General features: G+C 63.8%; 1 protein-coding gene across 1 annotated transcript in view; it reads right to left on the bottom strand.

Annotated features, from left to right (window-relative positions):
* Positions 1–2877: 2877 nt before the first annotated feature.
* Positions 2878–19829, bottom strand: part of ATP2A3 (ATPase sarcoplasmic/endoplasmic reticulum Ca2+ transporting 3) — a 34653-nt gene continuing 17701 nt past the window's right edge. Inside the window, exons 8-21 of the mRNA XM_031957384.1 lie at positions 12494–12582; positions 11279–11378; positions 11016–11147; positions 10726–10851; positions 10178–10396; positions 9567–9902; positions 8938–9158; positions 8385–8587; positions 8117–8202; positions 7761–7894; positions 7043–7164; positions 5575–5670; positions 4724–4799; positions 2878–3175 (exon numbers count right to left, since the gene is read on the bottom strand). Of these exons, the coding sequence (XP_031813244.1) occupies positions 3112–3175; positions 4724–4799; positions 5575–5670; positions 7043–7164; positions 7761–7894; positions 8117–8202; positions 8385–8587; positions 8938–9158; positions 9567–9902; positions 10178–10396; positions 10726–10851; positions 11016–11147; positions 11279–11378; positions 12494–12582 (2004 nt within the window). The 3' untranslated portion in view covers positions 2878–3111. The remainder of the gene's footprint in view (positions 3176–4723; positions 4800–5574; positions 5671–7042; positions 7165–7760; positions 7895–8116; positions 8203–8384; positions 8588–8937; positions 9159–9566; positions 9903–10177; positions 10397–10725; positions 10852–11015; positions 11148–11278; positions 11379–12493; positions 12583–19829) is intronic.

Below are 19829 nucleotides of genomic sequence, written 5' to 3'. Positions count from 1 at the left end.
TTCCCGGGGTGAGTGGAAAACGAATAGGGAAACAAATTTAAAAGAATAAACGGGTTTTGGGGGGACTAAACAGATTTCCGGTTTTTGAGAAATTTCCGGATTTTGTTCCCCCCCCCCCCAGCCCCTGGGCCCGGGCCGCTTGAGCTCCCCTTTCCATTTCCCACCACTTTTCGCAGGCCTTCCCCCCCCGGGGGCCCCGGGGGCCTTCTTCGTGTCCCACCATCTCCACTTATTGTGCTGCCGGTTTCTTCCCCCCTGAGGGGCCCAGAAACCCTTTTTTGGGCGGTTTGCCCCCTGCCCTTTCCCCCGGGGAAATCCAGACTGGGCAAAGGTCTAATCCCAATATAAGCCGTTTGGGCCCCTGGGGGCCCTTTCCGGTCTCAGTCGGCCCGGGGTGGCAGCCCCCTTTAAATTCTCCCTGGGCTGCGGGTTTTCCCCTTTCTGCGCCTGGATCCGGCAGCCCGCCCCCCACCCCCTTGGCCGGTCTTTGGGCTCCCCACCCTCCTGGGCCCCCTTTCCCCCCCCGGGGCCCCCCCACCTACTCCCTTTCTCAGCCCCCCTATTTGCCTGGGCCCCCTTCCTTCCTGCCCCAAAGGCCCCCCCGGCCCTTTCCTGTTCCCTGGCCCTTTTCCCAGGCCCCTGGGGCCCCCCCCTTCCCTGCCCCCTTGGGCCTTTCTGGGTTGCCTCGGAAGCCCTCCCCCTGCCCCCCCGAGCCCCCGGCTTCCTTCACCTACCCCGGGCCCCCGGGAGACGGGGCCTAAAACCCGGGGAGGCCGGGGGGGAAGGGGGGGGGAACAAGCCCCACCAGGAGGCCCGGGGGGGGGGGGCGGGGGGGGAAAGGGGTTGGGCGGGGGGAGGGGCCTGGGGGGCCCCTGGGGGTTTTGCTGGGGCCGGGGGCCCCGGGGGCGGCCTGGGCCAGGGTTCTGGTTCGGCCGCCCCTGCCTCCCCCCCCCGGGCCCTCCCGGGGCCCACCCTGGGCCTTTCTTTCCCCGGGGCCGGTTGTTTCCTGAAACCCCCTTTTTTGGCCCTCACGGGGCCCGGTCTCAAACCCCAACCGGCCAAAAAACCCCCCCGCGGGGCTCGCACCCGGCGTCCCCTTCCAGCCCCCCCCGGGCCTAGGGGGCCCCCTTTAGGGGCCCCGGGGCTGGGGGAGGGAGGGCCGGAGGGGGGGAACCCCAATTTTTGGGCGGAGGGGCCTGGGACCCCAAAGGGGGGAAAAAAGGAGGGGGCCCCCTCTCCCGAGGCCCCCTTTTGCCAAAGAAGCCCCTTCCCCCCCGTTTCCCTTCCTTTCCAGAGCCCACCCCCGCCGCCCCGGGCCCGAGCCCGGGCCCCAACCCCCCCGGGCCCGGGCCACTCGCCCCCCCCCCCCCCTGGGCCGGGCTCCCCCCCCTCCCCCACCGAACCGCCGGGGGGGGCCCCTCGCCCGGGCCCTTTGGTCCCTTTGGGGGGCCCTTTTTTGGGGTCAATACGCCGATTGAGTTGGTTTTAAAAGGAAAAATTTTTAGTTTTTCCATTTGTGCCGGGGGGAAGGGTTTGGGTTTTTTGCGGGGGGAAATTGTGGGTTTCCCCGGGGGGTTTCCCCCCCTCCGTTGGTGTGTGCCTAGTTTTTTTTTGCGGTGTAAGGGGCTTGGGGCCCCGGGCAGTTTGAAGCCCCTTGCGGAGGCCCCCGGTTGGGGTCGTGGGGGGGGTTTGGCGGGGGGGGTTGGGGCGTTTGTGGGGAATTAGGCCCTGTTGCGTCCCGGGTGTTTGAGTTGGTTTTGGGGGGGCCCCCCGGGGGCCTGGGGTGGGGCCCCGGTTGTGGGGGTGGCGGGGAAATTTTTTTTGTTTGGGGTTTTCCCGCCTGGCCCTTGGCCTTTTTGGGGGTTTGGGGTTTTCCCTTTTTTTTTTTTTTTTTTTTTGTTGGCCTTTTTTTTTGGGGCCCCTTTCCCGTTTGGGGAGTGCCCTTTGGTAGGGCCTCCCGGGCCCCCTTGGCCGAAGGGTTTGGGGGCCGGGGTTGTGGGGCGGGGGGGGGGGGGTCCCGTGTGGGGGTTAAGAAGCCCTTTTTCTTTGGGAAGGGCCCCGTGGGGGGAGTCCCCCGGGCCCGTTAGGGGGGTTTTCCCCCCCGGGGTTTGGAGGGGGGGGGGGGTAAAATTTGAGAAATTTTTTTCGTCCCCGAGTTAAAGGGTTTGGGGGGGGGCCCAGTGGGGGGTGCGGGGGGGGAAGGCCCTGGGGGGGGGTGGGGGGGGGGGAAGGGGGGGGGGGGGGTTTTTGGGGTTGGGAGGAGGGGGGGGGGGTTGAGGTGGGGAGGTAGGTGGGGGGTGGGGCCGGGTGGGTTTCAAAAAAGGGGGTCCCGTGGGTTTCAGCAAATGGGGGGAGGGGGCCCCGGTTTCGGGAGAGGGGGGGGCCTAGGGGCGGACTGGGAGGGGCCCAGGGGGTCCCCGCCGAGGGCCCCAACCCCGTCCCTTGGGCCCGGGGTCCGGGGCTTTTTTGGGGGGGGGGGGGGGCCCAGGGGGCCCGGGCCCCCGGCCCGTTCCCGGGGACCCCCCTTTACGGTCCCCCCCCCCACCCCCGACCCAGGGGGGCCCCCGGGGCCTCCCCCCTTGCCCCCCGCCAGGGGAGGTAGGGGCCGACCCGGAGGGGGGGCAGGTGCCGGGACCAGGCAGGGGGGGCGCCTGCAGGAGGCGGAGAAGGGGGGCCGCCGCCCAGCGCGGGTGCCTCGGGACCGGGCCCTCGGGCCTGGCCGAGCCCGCCTGTGACCGCCCCGGGCCGCGCGGGGGCCCCTGGTCCTGCTCCGGCGGCCGGGAAGGTGCCAGACCCAGGGACCCTGGGGAGGGGCGGGGGTCTGGGGCTTGTGGGGACCCGGGAGAAACCCCGAGGGAGGGGGGGCCCCTTCCCCCCCTCCCTCGGGAGGGCCCAGCCCGGCAGAGGCTACAGGTGGAGTCTCTGGGAGGGCCATGGAGATGGTGGGGGGAGGGGAGGGGGCAGAGGGAGGGACAGAGACAGACAGACCGTGACTAGGACACGAGCAGGGAGGGGCAGAGCTGGGGGGGCCGGGGGGGGGAGCAGGAATCCCGAGAATCCGGCCGAGGCTTTCAGACACTGCGGGGGGCGGGCCGGGCGGAGGGCGGGGCTTCACTCAGAGAGGCAGCGGGGGGCAGGAGGGGGGGGCCCGGCGGCCGGTCCGGGTCCTTTTATTCTAGAAAAAAAAAAGCATTTGGGGAGAACCCCCAAGTCAGCCCCAGGCGCAAGGCGCGTGCGCAGCCCTAACGCCCCCCCTCCCCCATCCGGGTCTCAGCTGGGCACCTCCTGCCAGGTGGGCGCTCAGGGTCTCCGCTTTACAGGCGGGAAACAGGATCACAAGGACCCGCAGCGAATGCGTCCGAGCCAAAATCTGGACTTTGTGCCGCTGCCTCGTCTCTCTCTGTCCCCCCCCCCCCAGCCTCGCGCAGGAAGGGGCCCCCGCGCTGCCCCCCCCCCACCCCCCTCCTCTGCATCTGCGAGCCCGGAGCCTCGCCCGGAGGCCTGAGAGGAGAGCCCGGGCCCAGCCCCGGGGCCGGCGGCCTCCCTTGTCCCGGAGCGCCCGGGGCGTCTCCTCCTGGCTCAGGGCCCAGCCCCGGCCCCCAAACGGCCCCAGGGGCTGAGGGCGAGGCCCCCCCCCCGGGACCCTCCCCCCTCTGTCTGAGACAGGCCGGAGCCGTCCCCTCGGCAGGTGGGAGCCAAGCGCCGCCCCCCCCGGAGGTACAAGCCCTGTCTCAGTGAGGGCCCTCCTGGCCCTTCCAGGCTCTGATCTCTCCCCCCCCCCCCCCCCCGCAGCTGGGGCCCCTCCCCTCTCGGTCACTCTGGCGGGTCTGTCTCCAAAGCCGGGTCCCCAGGGGCCGGCGGGGGTCCCCGAGGGGCCGGCGGGGGTCCCCGAGGCCTTGGGAATGACCGCGCCGGGGGCGGGGGGCCGCCCGAGAGTCTGGCCCGGCCACCGGCCCTCCCGGAAACTTCCCTACAAGGCCCTTGGCCGGCCTGGGAACTCGCCGCTGTCTTGTCTCTCACCCCCTCCTCTCCCAGAGGCTCCCAGGAGGCCCCAGGTTGGCCCCCAGAGGCCTTTGGTCGGGGGCAGCCGGATGTGGGCCCAGAGCTGTCCCCGGCCCTGGCAGCCTCACTCACACACAGACCCCCCACCCAGGGAACCCCTCACTCACATACAGACCCCCCCACCCCCCAGGGGGAGCCCCTCACTCACACACAGACCCCCCCGGGAGCCCCTCACTCACACACAGACCACCCCCCGGGAGCCCCTCACTCACACACAGACCCCCCAGGGGGAGCCCCTCACACTCAGACACCCTGAAGACGCCCCCTTCCCGGCCCCATGCTGGTTCCCAGCACCAGCCTGGCTGTCCGGCTCCAAGCCCCCTTCTCCCCCAGGATGGACTGTGGGGGGCTCCAAGGCCAGGGCAGGGTCGGGGGGCCCGGGTTGTTTTTCAGTCGGCCTTTTAGGTGGGGAGGGGGCAGCGGGGGCTGTGGGAAGGGAAGTGCTCTTCGGGGGCTGGAAGGGAGCCTGGCTATGTCTGGCCCCAAGGGCCCTCTCTGACCTCTGGATCCCGGCATTCCCTGGGTCTGGGAGGCGGGGGCAGGGAGACTACAGGCCTCAACCCCAGAGGAGGCGCCTCCCTTACCAGGGCCGGCCCTAAGGCCTCTATACCTTGGGTCTGGGGCAAGGAAGGGCCGAAGGGGGGCTACGGCGGGGACTAACCGGGTTTGGGCGGGTTTCCCAGGGAGGTCCTGAGGGGGGCGGCTACTCCACGCCTGGGAGGCTCTCCTGAGGATTCCTGGGGAGAGAGGGGGGCACTCAGAGGGAGGGAGAGAGCCCCCGCCTGCGGCCAAGGCCCTGGGTCTGGGGGCTGCTTCCCTGCATCTCCCTCCCCAACTGGGCCTCAGTTTCCCCATCTGTAAGATGGCCTGCTCCCCTGCCCCCTTGAGATGGGGGTTTCCCTCCCCCGGAGGGAGGGGGAGCCCAGGGTCCTCGCATCAGCTCAGCCCCCACAGGCTCCAGGAGCTGGCTGGACGATCACAGACCCCTGAGGTGGGGAGAGACCCCCAGAGGCCATCCTCCTGAGGCTCCTGGCTAAAAAAACAACAGGGTACTTAGAGCACGGGGGGGGGGGCCGATTCCATACAAAGGGAACCCCTGACTCCCACCCTGGGGCAGCCACCCCCGAGGCCCCTGAGGGTGGGAAAAGCCCTACGGAGGAGCTGTGCAAAGCTGGTCCACACAAGGCTTCTCTGAGAGAAGGGGGGGAGCCGCCTGTCTCCAAGAAACTGGACCAGCCCTTGTTGCTGGGGGGCTTGAGAGACGGGCCTGGGGGGGGTCAGGGTTGGGCCAAATGCTCAGAGGCCCCTCCCAGCTTTGAAAGTCTGGTCCCACGGCCCTTGTGCTCGAGTCCACCTCTGTGTTCTTTGCCAAGAAAGGATCCTGGGGGGGGGGCACCTCCCTGCCCGAGCCTGAGGCTGGCAATGGGCAGGACCATCCCTCCCGGGGGGGAGCCCAGGGAGGAGCCAGCGGTGCCCGGGGGAGGAGCCAGTGACACCCCCTGGAGCACTCACCATCCAGGTGGTTCCGAGAGAGGTACTTGAGGCCTTCATCCAGCAAAATGACAGGCAGGGGAAAGATTCCTTCAAAGCACCGGGGAAGCTCAAAAACTGGCCTGCCGAACGGGCCCCAGCCCCTCCCCCCGGGACCTTCCCCTCCCACAAAAGGGCCTCCCCTCCCACCAGAGGCCCCTTGCTACCCACTGCCCGGCTCCAGATTCTACCTCCTCCCAGAGCCCCCGGGGAGAGTGCTCACCTCCTCCCCTCCCCCCAGAGCCTCTAGGAAGGCGCCCACTCTCCTCCCCTCCCCCAGAGCCCCCAGGGAGGGTGCCCACCTCTGCACCCACCCAGAACTCAGAGGAAGAGAGTCTAGCCCCCTCCCAAGGGAACAGGGCCCACCTCCTCCACCCACCCAGAGCCCGAGGGGAGGGGCCTATTTCCTCCACCTCTGCACTCCCCCCCACTAGCCTCCGAGCGCCCCCAGGCTCCTGTGCCTCTCAAGGAGCCGCCTCCCCTCCCCCGTCCCCTAGTCCTTCCCTTTCTCTGGGATCCGGGACTGTCCCCCACAGGCTGAGGTCTGCCCCAGGGGAGGGCAGGGGGAGGGGACTCAGGAGGTCCTCAGGTCACCGGCCACGTCCCCCTCCTCCTGGGGGAGATCGGCGTGAATTTGGGGTGCGCTGGGCGATGGAGGAGGGGCCCTTTAGGACAGTTGGAGGCGCTGCCTTCGGCCATTTGGGGGCTCTCACGGGAGAAGGGAGAAGGGCGGAAGGCGCAGCCAGGGCAGGCCCGGCGGGGAGGGCCCGGGCCTTCCGCCCCCGTGCTCCCACCCCCAGAGGCTCAGCTCGAGGCTGGGCCGAAGTGCCCTCCTGGCAAAGCATTACCAGCTCCCTCGAGGGGTGGGGCCAAGGCCGCCGCCCCCGTGCGCCCCACTAGCCGGGAGTGGGAGGGCCTGACCTCAGGCACTCACCAGTCGGGAGACCCTGGGCCTGCGGGGCACGCTGGCCCCGCCCCGGGGAAGGAGCCTCTGCCAACAACAGCCTGGGAGCAGGGCCGTGGTTCCCCCCCAGGGGCCACAGAGGGTGGCCCGGGGCCGGTTCTGGGGCAGCTCCCGGGCCCTTCCCTGTCCCGGGCCCCGGGTCACAGCAGGATTTGGCAGCAGCTGCTCCCCTCGGACTAGGGGCCAACCACGGGCGCCCGCCCCAGGCCCAACTGACTCCGGAGCTCAAATCCTGGGAGGCGCCAACTTTCAGCACCTTGGCCAGGGCCAGCAAGAACCTGGGGGGCTCAGCACCGGGGCAGGGACAGCGCCAAGGCCCTCCCGCAGGGCTCAGCACCGGGGCAGGGACAGCGCCAAGCTCCTTCCCCCTTCCCCTTTGCCACGGGGCCAGCCAGGCTGGCACAGCTGGGGGTGAGCCTGAGCTCCCGGCGCTCCCAGGGGGCCCGGAGGGGAGCGGACACGACCGGTCCCTTGGCCTGGGCTCACTCACGGGCATCGGCTTGACGTAGAGGACCAGGAAGTGCAGGGCCATGGACATGGCGATGGCGCCCAGCAGCCAGGGGTTCAGCCAGGGGGGCATCCGCAGCAGGGACTGGTTCTCAGACACGCTGAAGAGGGGGGAGAAAGCGGGGCCCCGAGGGGAGGATGGAGGGGGGAAGGGCAGGGAGAGGGTGCCGCCCAGTGGGGAAGGTGGGGCTGCCCCAATGGGCACCAGGGGGCGGGGCAGGGGCTGTAAAACCCGGGCGACAGCAGGGTCTTCCCCGGCCTCAGATCCCGCTGCCCCCCATCACACCCCACCCTCAGCACGTGGGCAGCTGGTCCCAGCGGCCCCAGGGCAGCCCCCCCCCCCCCCACTGCGGCTCCCTGAGAGCCCCGGCCTGGGCCCCGGAGGTCAGCCTTGAACCCTGGCCCGGTGGGAGCCTGGGATGGAGCCCGAGCGCACCCAGGAGGGCAGCCCCGCGCCGGGAGTCACCTCCCTGAGACCCAGGAAGATGGTGACTTCCCCTAAGGCCAGCTAGGGCCAAGCACTCCATTGTACAGCTGGAGAAACTGAGGCCCCGTGAGGTCATGCAAAGAACCAGGCTGGGTCAGAACTGACATCCCAGGCTCCATCAGAGGGGGGAAGTACTTTGTTCCACTGCCCCATCAGCCCCCCCCTCCCCCTCCCGCTGCCCCCCTCCCCCTCTCCCGTCCCCTCCCCCACCTGTTGAGCGCGTTGCACATCTCCACGGTCACCAGCACGGAGAGCGCCATGGTGGTCGGGTACCGCGACTCGAAGACCCCGCAGTCCACGCCCTCGAAGAGCGGGTTGCCCCCCGTGCACCGCATGAAGTGCCTCTGGAGGCACAAGGGGCCTTGGTCGGAGGGGGCGGGGGAGGGGGCCTGGATCAGTACCCCCCTCAGTGCCCCCCCTCCAAGACCGCTGAGGGAGAGGGCGGGTGCAGGCCTGGGGGGAGGAGGGGACATTCCTCCCTCCTCCCTTTCTGGGGCTCCCCTGGGGCAGGCCGGGCTGGGAGAGGGGGCCCCCTGGGGGGGGGGAGCCAGCCCTCCCCCACTTACCAGCTGGTGGAAGGTGACTCGAGGCCCCTCTGGGTCATACAGGAACCACCACGTGGCTGCGCCCACGGTGGCCAGGCCCACGTACACTGTGGGAGGGGAGCGGAGGCGGCTCAGGGGCGGCCTCCCCTCCACAGCCACTTTTCTGGAGGTTTTGGGGGGGGCCTGTGCCCGGGGAGGGAGGCTTCCCTCCCTTCGGGGGGTGCCCAGACGCCCCTCCAGCTTCCACGGCTCCCCCCCACAGGCTGCAGCCCCGGCCGCCCCCGCCCACCTCCTATGGCCAGGTAGCGGAAGAAGAGCCAGCCGCTGATGAGGGGCTCCTGGGGATTTCGGGGCAACTTCTCCATGATGTCCAGGTCGGGGGGGTTGAAGCCGAGGGCCGTGGCCGGCAGCCCGTCGGTCACCAGGTTCACCCAGAGCAGCTGGACGGGGATCAGCGCCTCAGGAAGGCCCAGGATGGCCGTCAGGAAAATGCTGGAGGCGAAGCCGGGACTCACTCAGGGCGGCCCCTGCCCCCTCCCCAAGGGCGTCCCTCCTCCCGGCCTCGGGCCTGGCCCAGGGCACTCATGGGGGGGGGAGGGTGGCCCCGCTGCCCCCCCCCCAGCAGAAGTGGGCAGGATGGACGCCTCCCGGTGACCCCAGCGCAGCCTCTGACCTCCTGTTGGGGTCCGGCCCCTCCTTCCTCAGGGGGAGCCAGACTCTGAGCGGGCCGGACATGGAGGGAATCCGTGGGCCGAGGGGGCCCCTTCAGGGGACGACCTCATGGGCTCCGGCTCCCCCCGGGGCCCCCCAACCCCCCCCACACCCCCCGGCCCGGCTCTCACCACACGACCTCGCCCACGTTGGAGGAGATGAGGTAGCGGATGAACTGCTTCATGTTGTTGTAGATGGCGCGCCCCTCCTCCACGGCCGCCACGATGGTGGAGAAGTTGTCGTCCGACAGCACCATCTCGGCCGCCGACTTGGCCACTGCCGTGCCCGAGCCCATGGCGATGCCGATCTCGGCCTTCTTGAGGGCGGGCGCGTCGTTCACACCGTCCCCGGTCTGTGGGGGAGTGCGGGGTGAGGACGGGGGAGTGTGGGGGCCCCCTGAGGGCCTGTGGGGGAGCACAGGGTGAGGGCCCGTGGGGGAGCACGGGGGAGTGCGGGGGGCCCCTGAGGGTCTGTGGGGGAGCACAGGGTGAGGGCCCGTGGGGGAGCACGGGGGAGTGCAGGGGGCCCCTGAGGGCCTGTGGGGGAGCACAGGGTGAGGGCCTGTGGGGGAGCACGGGGGAGTGCGGGGGGCCCCTGAGGGTCTGTGGGGGAGCACAGGGTGAGGGCCCGTGGGGGAGCACGGGGGAGTGCGGGGGGCCCCCTGAGGGTCTGTGGGGGAGCACAGGGTGAGGGCCTGTGGGGGAGCACGGGGGAGTGCGGGGGCCCCCCAGGACAGGAGCCCCTGAGGCCCCGCCCTCACCATGGCCGTGATCTCACGGAAGGACTGCAGGTACTCCACGATCTTGGACTTGTGGGCGGGCTCCACGCGGGCGAAGCAGCGGGCGTTGAGGCAGGCGGCGCGCTGCTGCTCGGGGGCCATGTCGTCGAACTCGCGGCCCGTGTAGGCCCGGCCGGCCACGTCCTCGGCCTCGGAGAAGATGCCCACGCGCCGGCAGATGGCCACGGCCGTGCCCTTGTTGTCACCCGTGATCATGATCACGCGGATGCCGGCCCTGCGGCACATCTCCACCGCCGAGGCGACCTCCCTGCGCGGGGGGTCCAGCATCCCCACGCAGCCCACGAAGGTCAGCTCCGTCTGCAGGCGAGAGAGCGCCCCCTGCTTGGGCGGCGGGACTCGGGGGCCGGGGAGGGGGAGACCCGGAGGCAGCTGTGGGGGAGACCCGGAGGCAGCTGTGGGGGAGGGGGAGACCCGGAGGCAGCCGTGGGGGTGGGGGAGAGGAGACCCGGAGGCAGCTGTGGGGGAGAGGGGGAGACCTGGAGGCAGCTGTAGGGGGTGGGGGAGGGGAGACCCGGAGGTAGCTGGGGGGGGGGGACCTGGAGGCAGACCCCCACGGGGGGCAGGACCCTCACCTCATACTCTACGAAGCTGCTGGCGTCGTCCAGCCGCATGTCCTCCATCTTGCGGGGGGCGTCTCGGGTGGCCAGCGCCAGGCAGCGCAGGGTGTCGATGCCGGTGCCCCAGTCCCGGATGCGCGCCAGGATCCTCTCCCGAGCCGCGGGGCCCAGGGGCACGGTCCGGGTGCCCACGCGCATGTGGCTGCAGCGCTCGATCACGCTTTCTGGGGCTCCCTGCGGGCCGCAGAGGGCTCGGTGTGGGCCCGGCCCCCGGCGCTGCCCCCCCCCCGCTCTGCGGGAGCCCTCCCCGGACCCTCGGTCTCTCCCCCGCCCAGATCTCGGCCCGGGGCGGCTCCTCCCCTCCCACTGTCCCAGGGCTCTCCCTGCCTCCGGTCCGGCCTCCTGCCGCAGAGCCCCGGCTCCGCCTGGGGGGGCCGGGACAGCCAAGAGCGGCTCTGGGGGCCCGCGAGTGGCCCCATTTTACAGGGGCAAAAACTGAGGCTGGCCCAGAGTCACAAGCCAGCAAGCGGGGAACGCCCCCCGCCCCCGGCCCAGGACGGAACCTTCACAAAGAGCTTGCTGCCGGAGGTGGGCTGGGCCGGGCCGGTGGGCGTGCAGTACACGGACATGGACTTGCGGTCCCGAGAGAACTCCAGCGTGCACTCCTTCCTCATCAGCTGCTTGATGACCTGGGGGGCGGGGCCAGGTGGGGAGGGGTCAGGTGGGGAGGGGGCCGAGGGGCGGGAGGAAGAGGCCAGCAGGTGGGGGGCGGGGCCAGAGGCCCTGGAGGGGCCTTGGGGGACGGGGGAGCTTTCCCAGGGGGCCAGAACCGCCGAGCCCCGCCCCCGCTCACCGCGTTGCAAGCTCCCGCGCGCTCCACCTTGGACAGGCGGCTCACGTCGGTGTCGAAGACGTTCATCTTCTCCACCAGGCAGGTGAGGGCCGTCTCCGTGGCCTCTCCCACCTTCTCGTAGACCTTCTTGGCCTGGGCCCGGGCACAGACAAGCAGGGGCGGGGGGGGGGGGGAGGGGCCCCCACCCATGGGCGCAGCCCCCTCCCCGCCCCCGCTGGGGGTCCCAGGGCCCGTCCTCCCCGGCCGAGAGCTGGCGCCCTCACCTCGCTGTAGTCCAGGGCGGAGTCGTTGCACAGGGCGCAGATGGTGGCCAGCTCCACGAGCCCGTCGTACTGGCTGCTGCGCACGGGCTCCCTGCCCCACCTGGGGGCAGACCGCCCGAGCGGCCCCTTCCCGGGGCGGCCCCTCCCGCCCCCGGGCGCCGGCTCGTCGGCCCCGACTGCGGGCCCAGAGACCGGAGTCCCTCGTGCTCCCAGCAGGGGGCAGCGTTGGCCACGGCTGCAGCCCGCGGAGCTGCCCAGGGCCCCAGGGACGGGCCTCGCCCACCCCTCTCGCCTTCCCACCGGGGCCCTTCCCAGGTGCCTCAGTCGGCCCTCCTGTCCCGGCCCGGCTGCCCTCGGCCGGACCCTCCAGCCCTCCGCGGCGGCATCCTGAGCCCCAGTGCCCACATCTGAGCCCGGCCCCGGACAAGGCCCCTGGAGCCCGGGTTTCCCCAGCCCCAAATGTGCTCCCCCGACCCCCCCTCACAGCCTCCCCCGAGCCCCCCCCCACAAGGCCTCCCCCGAGGCTGCTCTGTGGCGGCCCGAGCTGCCCCCACTCTCTCGCTGCTGCCCGGCCCGACCTTGTGGTTCACTCCCTCCCTGAAACCGTGTGAATTATTAGCCCCCGTTTGGAAACCGGGGTTTGCCTAAAAGGGGCTTCCTGGGTTACATTTCGTGGCAAGGGAGCGGCCCAAAGTCGGGGAGCTCGAAATCTTGACTCTCGCCCTTAGCTGGGGTCACCCACAAACTCGGCTCCCTCGAGCCCCCGCGAAGGCTCTTGGGAGGGGCCGTTTGGGGCTCCCCCGTCACCCCCCTTCCGTCCGCAAGGCTTTGGAGCCTCTTGGCCAGAACCTGCCACGCGGCGGCTCCCGCTGGCCCACCCCGCCACAGGGGAGGGGAGGGGGCGCCCGCAGCATCTCCCGCCCGCTCTGAGGCAGCCGCGGAGGTTCGGGGGCCACAGCCACCAATTCCCGCCTCAGGTTCAGCGCTCCTTCCCGCGGCTCCGAGGAGGAAGAGCCGGGGGGAGGGGCGCTGTCCCAGCCCGGGGCCTCCCCGCTGTTCCCGGCCCCGCCCCCTCCCGGAGACCAGGGCCTCTCCTCCGGAAGCTTCAGGCCGGAGCTGAGCCTCAGCCGTCCCGAGGAGGGGCGGGGGAGTAAGGGAGGCCTCGGGCCGGCCCAAGCCGCAGCCCACCCCACCCTCGGCCCCGCCCCTACTCACACTTGGCCTTCAGGCGCATAGGTAGAGCCCGTGATGCTGAACTCGTGGAGGCGGCAGTCGTCCCCTTCCGCCCGGTCAATGATGAACATCTGGGGGGAGAGAGGGGAGAGCTGAGCTGGGGGTCCCTGGGCAGAGAGGGCCCCCTCCCACCCTCGCCCCGCGCAGAGAGGACCCCCCCCCAAGTGGCTCGAGGCTGACATTCGGAGTGAGCTGAGTGCCCCGGGCACACAGTAGGCTCTTGGTGACTAGTGGCTGACTGAGCTCGGGCTGGAAAACCAGGGCACCCAATGGCGGCTTCCTTTGGCTCACGGGGGACCATAATGCCGTGCTTGGGCATCCTTTGGCCCCGAGACAGGGAGCGAATGTTACCGAGAACAAGCCGGCAACAAGCCCTCACCTCAGGAGGCTGGAAGCTCCCGCTCCCCTTGTACCTGCCCCAAATTTAGGAGTGCTCCACATACAATAAATAGGTGCTTAATTGCTGGCTGAACTGACTCTTCCGCAGGTTACCTTTAAACTTGAGAAGTATTATTGCCTCAGTTGAAGTATTTGTATCCCCATTTTGTGGATCTCAGTATTATTATCCCAGTTTGATGGCTCTAGGTATTATCATCCCCATTTCATTAGGGACCGGGTATCATTATCCCCATTTCATGGATCTCGGACCCAGACTAACTCTTGGGAGGTTAGAACAGGGCCTTGCAGGGCGTCAGGCAAAAAGCCGCCCCCTCCCCACGGCATGGCGAGGGCTCAGCCAGCCCAGCCCTCCCCCCGGGGCCGAGGGACCCCGTCCTCCTCCTGCTCTAGCCCCAAAGCCGACCCCCTTGGAGGGAGCCTGAGTAACTGCTCGGACCCGCCTCCCATAAGTGACCGGGCCCAGGGCAGCCTCCTAACGTCAGCACCACGGCCAGAGGCGGAGGCCCAACTAAGCAGGCTCTGGGCCAGGGCAAAGAGGAGCCCACCGGGGGCTGCTTCCTGGGGCTGCCCCGCCTCCCTGGGCAGGGGGCGCTGGGAAGGGCTGCTGCTGCAAGACGCCTTCCAAGAGCCCCCTCGCACCCAGCCCCCCGCCCTGGGACAGCAACGCCGGGATTGTTTCGTTTCAGCTTCGTGATGGTCCCCTCGGCCGCGCTCTGGTTCTCCTGAGGCTCCCTCGGGTCACGGTCACTGATCTCCCGTCTTATCCCCCCGTGGGGCCGAGAGCTCAGTCGCCCGACTGCTGCCTCCTCGACTTACCGAGGGCTTATTTTATGACCGAGCGCGCGCTCTAATTTGGGCGAACTCGGCGCGGACTTGGAGACGACGTAATCTCTATTTTTAACCCTTCCGCTCTCCCATCTGTCCCCTTTCTCCAGCTCGTTCAATAAACACGTGGGATCCGGGCTTCGCTCTCGGCTTCCTGCTCCCTTCGTGCTACGGCGCTCCCGGCCGGCGGAGCCCCTCCCCCTTCTACCTGTTTATTGGAGCCATTCCTCCTCCATCCCCCGACGGCCCGACCTAAGGGCCAGACTGCGCGGCCGTCCTGCGGCAGCTCCGCCCTAGCTTCTGCTTTCGCCAGGACGTCCTTGTCCTCTTCTGACTCGGGTCCAGCCCAAGCTCCTGTCACTGCTTCTTTTTTTTACACAGATCCACCCCCAGCCCTCGCAGTCCGTTCTGTTCTGACCAAGTGGCCCGAGAAAGCAGATGGGCGAGACCCGCGAGGAGCTTTCCGGCCCGAGGAGCTTTCTGTTCCCTCCTGGCTGCGGTCTCGGTCCCCTCCAAGTCTGGCTTCTCTGGGTCGTCACACTCGGGTGCCAGCAACCACGTGCCTGGAAAATCTTGGCCTTCGGCAGTCTCCAGGCAGGGATCTTGGGGGGCTGCGCCTTTGGGGACACCGGGGCTCGTTGGCCTCGCTGGGAAATGCTGCTTTCTGACTCTCCCCCCAGCCTGGATCTGGTGCTGAGGGCCCACTTTCACACGTGGCTGCAGGAGGGCATGCCGTGGGCCACCCCGGGCCACTCTGCGACTGGTCCTTGGTAGTTAGGAAGCCCCCGGGACTTTGGAGGAGACCCACCGAGCGGGCTGCAGACCGGCCGAGGAGAATCTGCCCCGGACAAAGGCGGCATTTGGGAGGGACGACCACTGCCGGTCACCAACGGGCTCCACGCAATGTCCCGGCACCAGGGGAAGGGTCCCCACGGAGGACCCCACAGCCGAGGAGAGGGGATTCTTCTTCATCTTTTGTCTATTCCACCTATGCAACATCTCTAGTCAGTTTCCCCTCTGCAGCGCCTCTAGTCAATGTCACCTCTGCAACATCTCTTCTCCATTTCACCTTGGCTGCATCTTTTGTTGATTTCACCTCTGCTGCTGCTTTTGTGTATTTCACCTATGCAACATCTCTAGTCAGTTTCCCCTCTGCAGCGCCTCTAGTCAATTTCACCGCTACAGCATCTCTCCACTCTTCCTTCTCCTCTGCTCTGACCCTGCCCCATCCTGGTGCAGATCCTCATCCCCTCACACCTGGATTATTGAGTGACCTTCTGAAAGGCCTCCCTGCCTAGTCTCTCCCCACTCTAGTTCATCCTTCATTCAGACACCAAAGGGACCTTCCTAAATTGTGGGATCATCCCTCCACTACTCCATAAACTCCAGTAGCTTCCCATTGCCTCCAGGAGCAAGTACAAAATCCTGTTTGGCCTTCAAAACCCTTCATAACCCTTTCTGGGCTTGTGACACCTACTTGCTGACACGTACTCTGACCAAATGACATTTCTGACTGTTCCACCACCAAGCAAGACACTCCATGGCAGTCCCCGGTGCCTCTAGCTATTGACCTCCCTGCCTTCCTTTAAGTCACAACTAAAATCCCATCTTCTACAGAAAGCCTCTCCCAGGCCTCTGAATTCTAGTTCCTTCCCTTAGTTAATTATTTCTTGTTTGTCTTGTATAGTCTAGGATCTGTTAAGGCAAACAAGGCTCAGCCACGACTCCAAACACAACCAAGGATGGAGCTGGAAAACCCCCTCCCCCAGGGGTGGGAGACCCCAGGTGTGGAAAGAGGCACGGGTTTCCTGACCTGACCAGCCAGCAAGCTTTGCTTGTCCTTGTATACGCCACAGAGGCTCTGTTCTTTATTTTGATTGGTTGAGAGGATGGGGTGGGGGGCTAGCAAAGGAGAAACACGGTAAGGGCGTCACTCGCATGTTTTGAAGTGCTCAGTGGACAAAGGGCAGGGAGACGCACAGACGAGCAGACTGCTGGGAAGGTGCAGGTGTTGCTTCTTATGCACTTTTTGGAAAGGGTAGCAAGCCCTGCGTGGTCGAGAGCTGCATTGCCTGCACACACCCCCCCCCTCCCCAATCTATTCTGTATGTGGGAAGGCCCCTTTGTTCTGGTGCTCACAGGCAGGCAAGTGGGCATCCCCACGTACAGAATCCCACCATTGCCCTGCAGCATCCGGGCCCACCAGACTAAATTCTCCCTCATTGTCTCCCCACCCCCCCAGGGCCCTGGACACGAAGGCCTCTCTAGCACCCAGACCGCCAGCTGGGACTGGGAGGTCGTGAAGCAGGCATGCCCAGCAAGAGGCTGGGCCTGGCTGAGGAGCTGCTCCCCCCTCTTTTACCCCCCCTCCCCCAGGTGAGGATGAGGAGACCAAACGTGGCACAGAGCCAGGGACCGCCTCCCAGACCTGCCCTTTTTCATGACACCTGGAGAGCTCTCAAGTCAAACAGGAAGAGCCTTCGGGCTAATCCAGGGGCAGCCCTGCGCCCAGAGAGGTTTGGCAAGGAGCCGCTCCTGGGCTCCAGCCTGCTCCCGGGTTGGGGGGGGGGGAAGCTAGCAATGGGACCTTGACATCCAACACCCGCGGGCCCGCCCTCCCTCAGCAGGGGTCCCCAGCTCCACCTCCTGCCCCAGGCAGCCGCTCCCAGAGGCGCTGGCCCCCGCTGGGTGGGCCTGCAGCTGCTCCCAAAGCCAGCCCTGGTGCCACGGCCCACAGGAAGTCACGCCCAATGCCCACAGTTAGCAAGGGCCTACCCTGCCCCAAAGCGCCTCATCCCTGAGAATGTGAACGCCCGGGAGGAAGGGGAGCTCTGGCTTTGTGTGCACAGTGCTGGACAGAGACCGATGGGTAAATGCTGGGGAGGGGGCACCAGAGGCAGCCGCAGTGACGACTGCAGGAGCTCAGGAGAGAGTAAGGGGTCAGGTGACTGGTCAGGAGGAGACTGGTCAGGAGGAGACTTCAAAGGGCACCTTCTGGCACCGACGGCAACCCTACTGACCGTGGACATTCTGGGGCCACAGTTCCAGGGTACAGGAGCCCCAGAACTCAGTCACAGGGGAGCGGGGGCTCAGCTTGCAGTTTCTAGGCAAAGAAAGTTCACGCACAGTGACTGTCCCCTGTTACCCGGAACCACTGAAAACTTATAGAACCAGCTCTAAAAACAACAGCAAAAGACCTAAAACTGAGGCCCCCACAACCCCCAGAGCAGTCCGAGTTAACATGAAGCTCTAAATCATCAAATCTTAGAGGGGCAGCTGGGTGGTGCAGTGGACAGAGCACCAGCCCTGGAGTCAAATCAGGAGGACCCGAGTTCAAATATGACCTCAAATACTTAACATTTCCTGGCTGTGTGACCCTGGGCAAGCCACTTAACCTCAATTGCCTCAGAAAAAAAGAGCCAATATCTTAGTAAAGTTGGCATAAAAATACTAAAGAAAATATCATCTTAAAAAAAAAAAACAACAGAAAAACCCTAATGATAAAAGAGGGGCAAAAAAATCACCAAAGAAAAGAACTTCTTAAAAATTACATTTGTTCAAATGGGGAAAAAAAGATACAGAAGTTCACTGAAGAAAATATCTCCTTAAAAATTTAAATTGTGCAAGTAGAAGCTAATGACGCCACGAGACATGAAGAAACAATAAAAGAAAATCAAAAGAATTTTTAAAAGAGAAAAAAATGTAAAATATTGCACTAGAAAAAAAGTATCTGAAATGTGGAAATATGTTTAGAAGAATCGCACGGGTTTACTTGCTGTGTAGAGGAGAGAAGGAGGGGAACACAAAGTTTTGCAAGAATGAATGTTGAAAACTATCTTTGTAAGTCATTTTGAAAACAAAGATATTATTTTGTAAAACATTTTAAGAAAAAGAAAAAACTATCTGACCTGAAAAACAAGAGAGAAGAGTGATAATTTAAAAATTATTGGACTAACTGAAAGCCATAATCAAAAAAAAAAAAAAAAAAAAAAGCCTAGACATCACCTTTCTGGAAATTGTAAAGGAAAACTGGCCAGATATTCTAGAATCATACACTGAAATAGAAATTTAAAGAATCCACCAATCACCTCCTGAAAAATATCCCAGAATAAAAACTCCCAGAAGTATTTTAGCCAAATTCCCCAGCTCTCAAGTCAAAAGCAGCCAGAAAGAAACAATTCAAATATCATGGAGTCATAATCAGAATCACATCAGATTTAGCAGCTTCTACACCGAAGGATCAGAGGGCTGGGAATAAAAGAGTCTGGAGGGAGAACTAGGATTACAACCAAGTATACCCTGCATAGCAAAACTGAGTATAATCCTTCAGGATAAAAAAACGGATATTCAATGAAATGGAGGATTATCAAGCATTCCTGACAAGAAGAGCAGAACAGAAAATTTGACTTTTAAATTTCAAACTCAGGAGGAGTATAAAGAGGTAAAGAAGAAAGAGGAAACCATGAGGGATTCGGTAAAGTGAAACTTTCTACATTCCTTCACAATAACTCCTATGAACTTTAGCTCTGTTAGGGCAGTTTGGAGGAGTAAAAATACAGAGAACACAGGTGTGAGGCGACTCTGATAGATGGATATCCAAAAAGAAAAAAATGAAATAAAGGACTTTTAAGTAATCCCAACGAGAAGGCCAGAGCTGAACAGAAATTTTAGCATTCGCACACAAGGCTCAAAGAGAAGCATAAAAGGGTAACAGGAAAGGATCGTCATAAGGGAGTCAATAAAGTTAAAATCTTTGCTTTCCTACATGGGAAGATGGTACTTTTAACTCCTGAACTTTCTCATTATTAAAGGAAAACATAGACAGAGGACAGAGAAGGGAGTTGAATATCTTAAGATTATAGCTTAAAAAATAAAATGAAGGGGTGAGAAAGAGAAATGCACTGGGAGAAGGGGAAGGGAGAGGTAGAATGGAGTAAATCATCTCACGTAAAAGAGATGCTCAAGGAAGAATAGATGGGAAGATGGTGTCGGGCAATGCTTGCACCTCAGTCTGATCAGAATTGGTTCAAAGAAGAGAGAGACAGGGAGAGAGAAAGAGACGGAGACAGACAGAGAAAGAGAGAGAGACAGAGACAGAGTTGGAAAAAGAGAGAGACAGAGACAGGAAAATAAGAGAGAGACAGAGACAGAGACGGAGAAGAGAGAGACAGAGACAGAGAGAGAGGCAGAGACAGACAGACAGAGAGGAGAGAGACAGAGAGACAGACACAGAGAGAGAGAGAACTGACCAGAGTGAGTGAGAGAGAGAGAGAGAGAACTGACCAGGGTGGGTGGCGTAATAGAAGGGAGATGGGATTAAGGGAGGCGGAGGAGACAGGATGAAAAGAGAGGGAAGGATAAACAATGAAATGGGATGGAAGGAAATACATTATTAGGCACCAATATGTGAATATGAATGGGAGGAACTCATTCATAACAGTAGAATGGATTGGAAACTAGAGTCCAACCACATGCACAAAAGACACTCCAGAAGCAAAAAGCCACATCCAGAGTTAGAAGGGCTGGCACGGGGGCACAAATGGTGGCGGCGGCTCCATTGGGTGGCAAAGAATTAGAAAGGGGGCAGCTGCCCATCAGCGGGGGAGGGGCTGAGCACGTTCTGGTGTATGAAGGTCATGGGATATCTTTGATTTATCAGAATGGATCAGCAGGAGGACTTACAAGGACCGCGGGAGGTGAGCAGAACCCGGCAAACACTGGCCACAGTCACGGCAAGATCGGGTGACAGACTTAGCTCTTCGCAACAATTCAGTGCTCCAAGGCAGTCCCAATAAACTTTGCGTCCACATTCAGAGAGAATTATGGGGACTGAATGTGGATCAGAGGATACTGTTTTCCCTTTTTCCCCCCTTTTTTCCTTCCTTGTGGTTTCCCCCTTTTGTTCTGGTTTTTCTCTCCCAACAGGATTCATATGAAAATAAGTAAAAAATGAATGTACATATATAACCTTAAAAAAAACTTTAAAAAGAAGAAAGGGCTAGAGCAGAATCTAATGTACTTCAATTGAAGTAAAAAAAAAAAAAACTGATCTCAGACAAAGCAAAAGCAAAAAAGATCTAACTAAAAGAGATAA

This window comes from Sarcophilus harrisii, chromosome 3, assembly GCF_902635505.1.
Source record: "Sarcophilus harrisii chromosome 3, mSarHar1.11, whole genome shotgun sequence".
Taxonomy (NCBI): domain Eukaryota; kingdom Metazoa; phylum Chordata; class Mammalia; order Dasyuromorphia; family Dasyuridae; genus Sarcophilus; species Sarcophilus harrisii.
The sequence above is the reverse complement of the archived record's forward strand: the minus strand, read 5'-3'. Positions and strand labels throughout refer to the sequence as shown.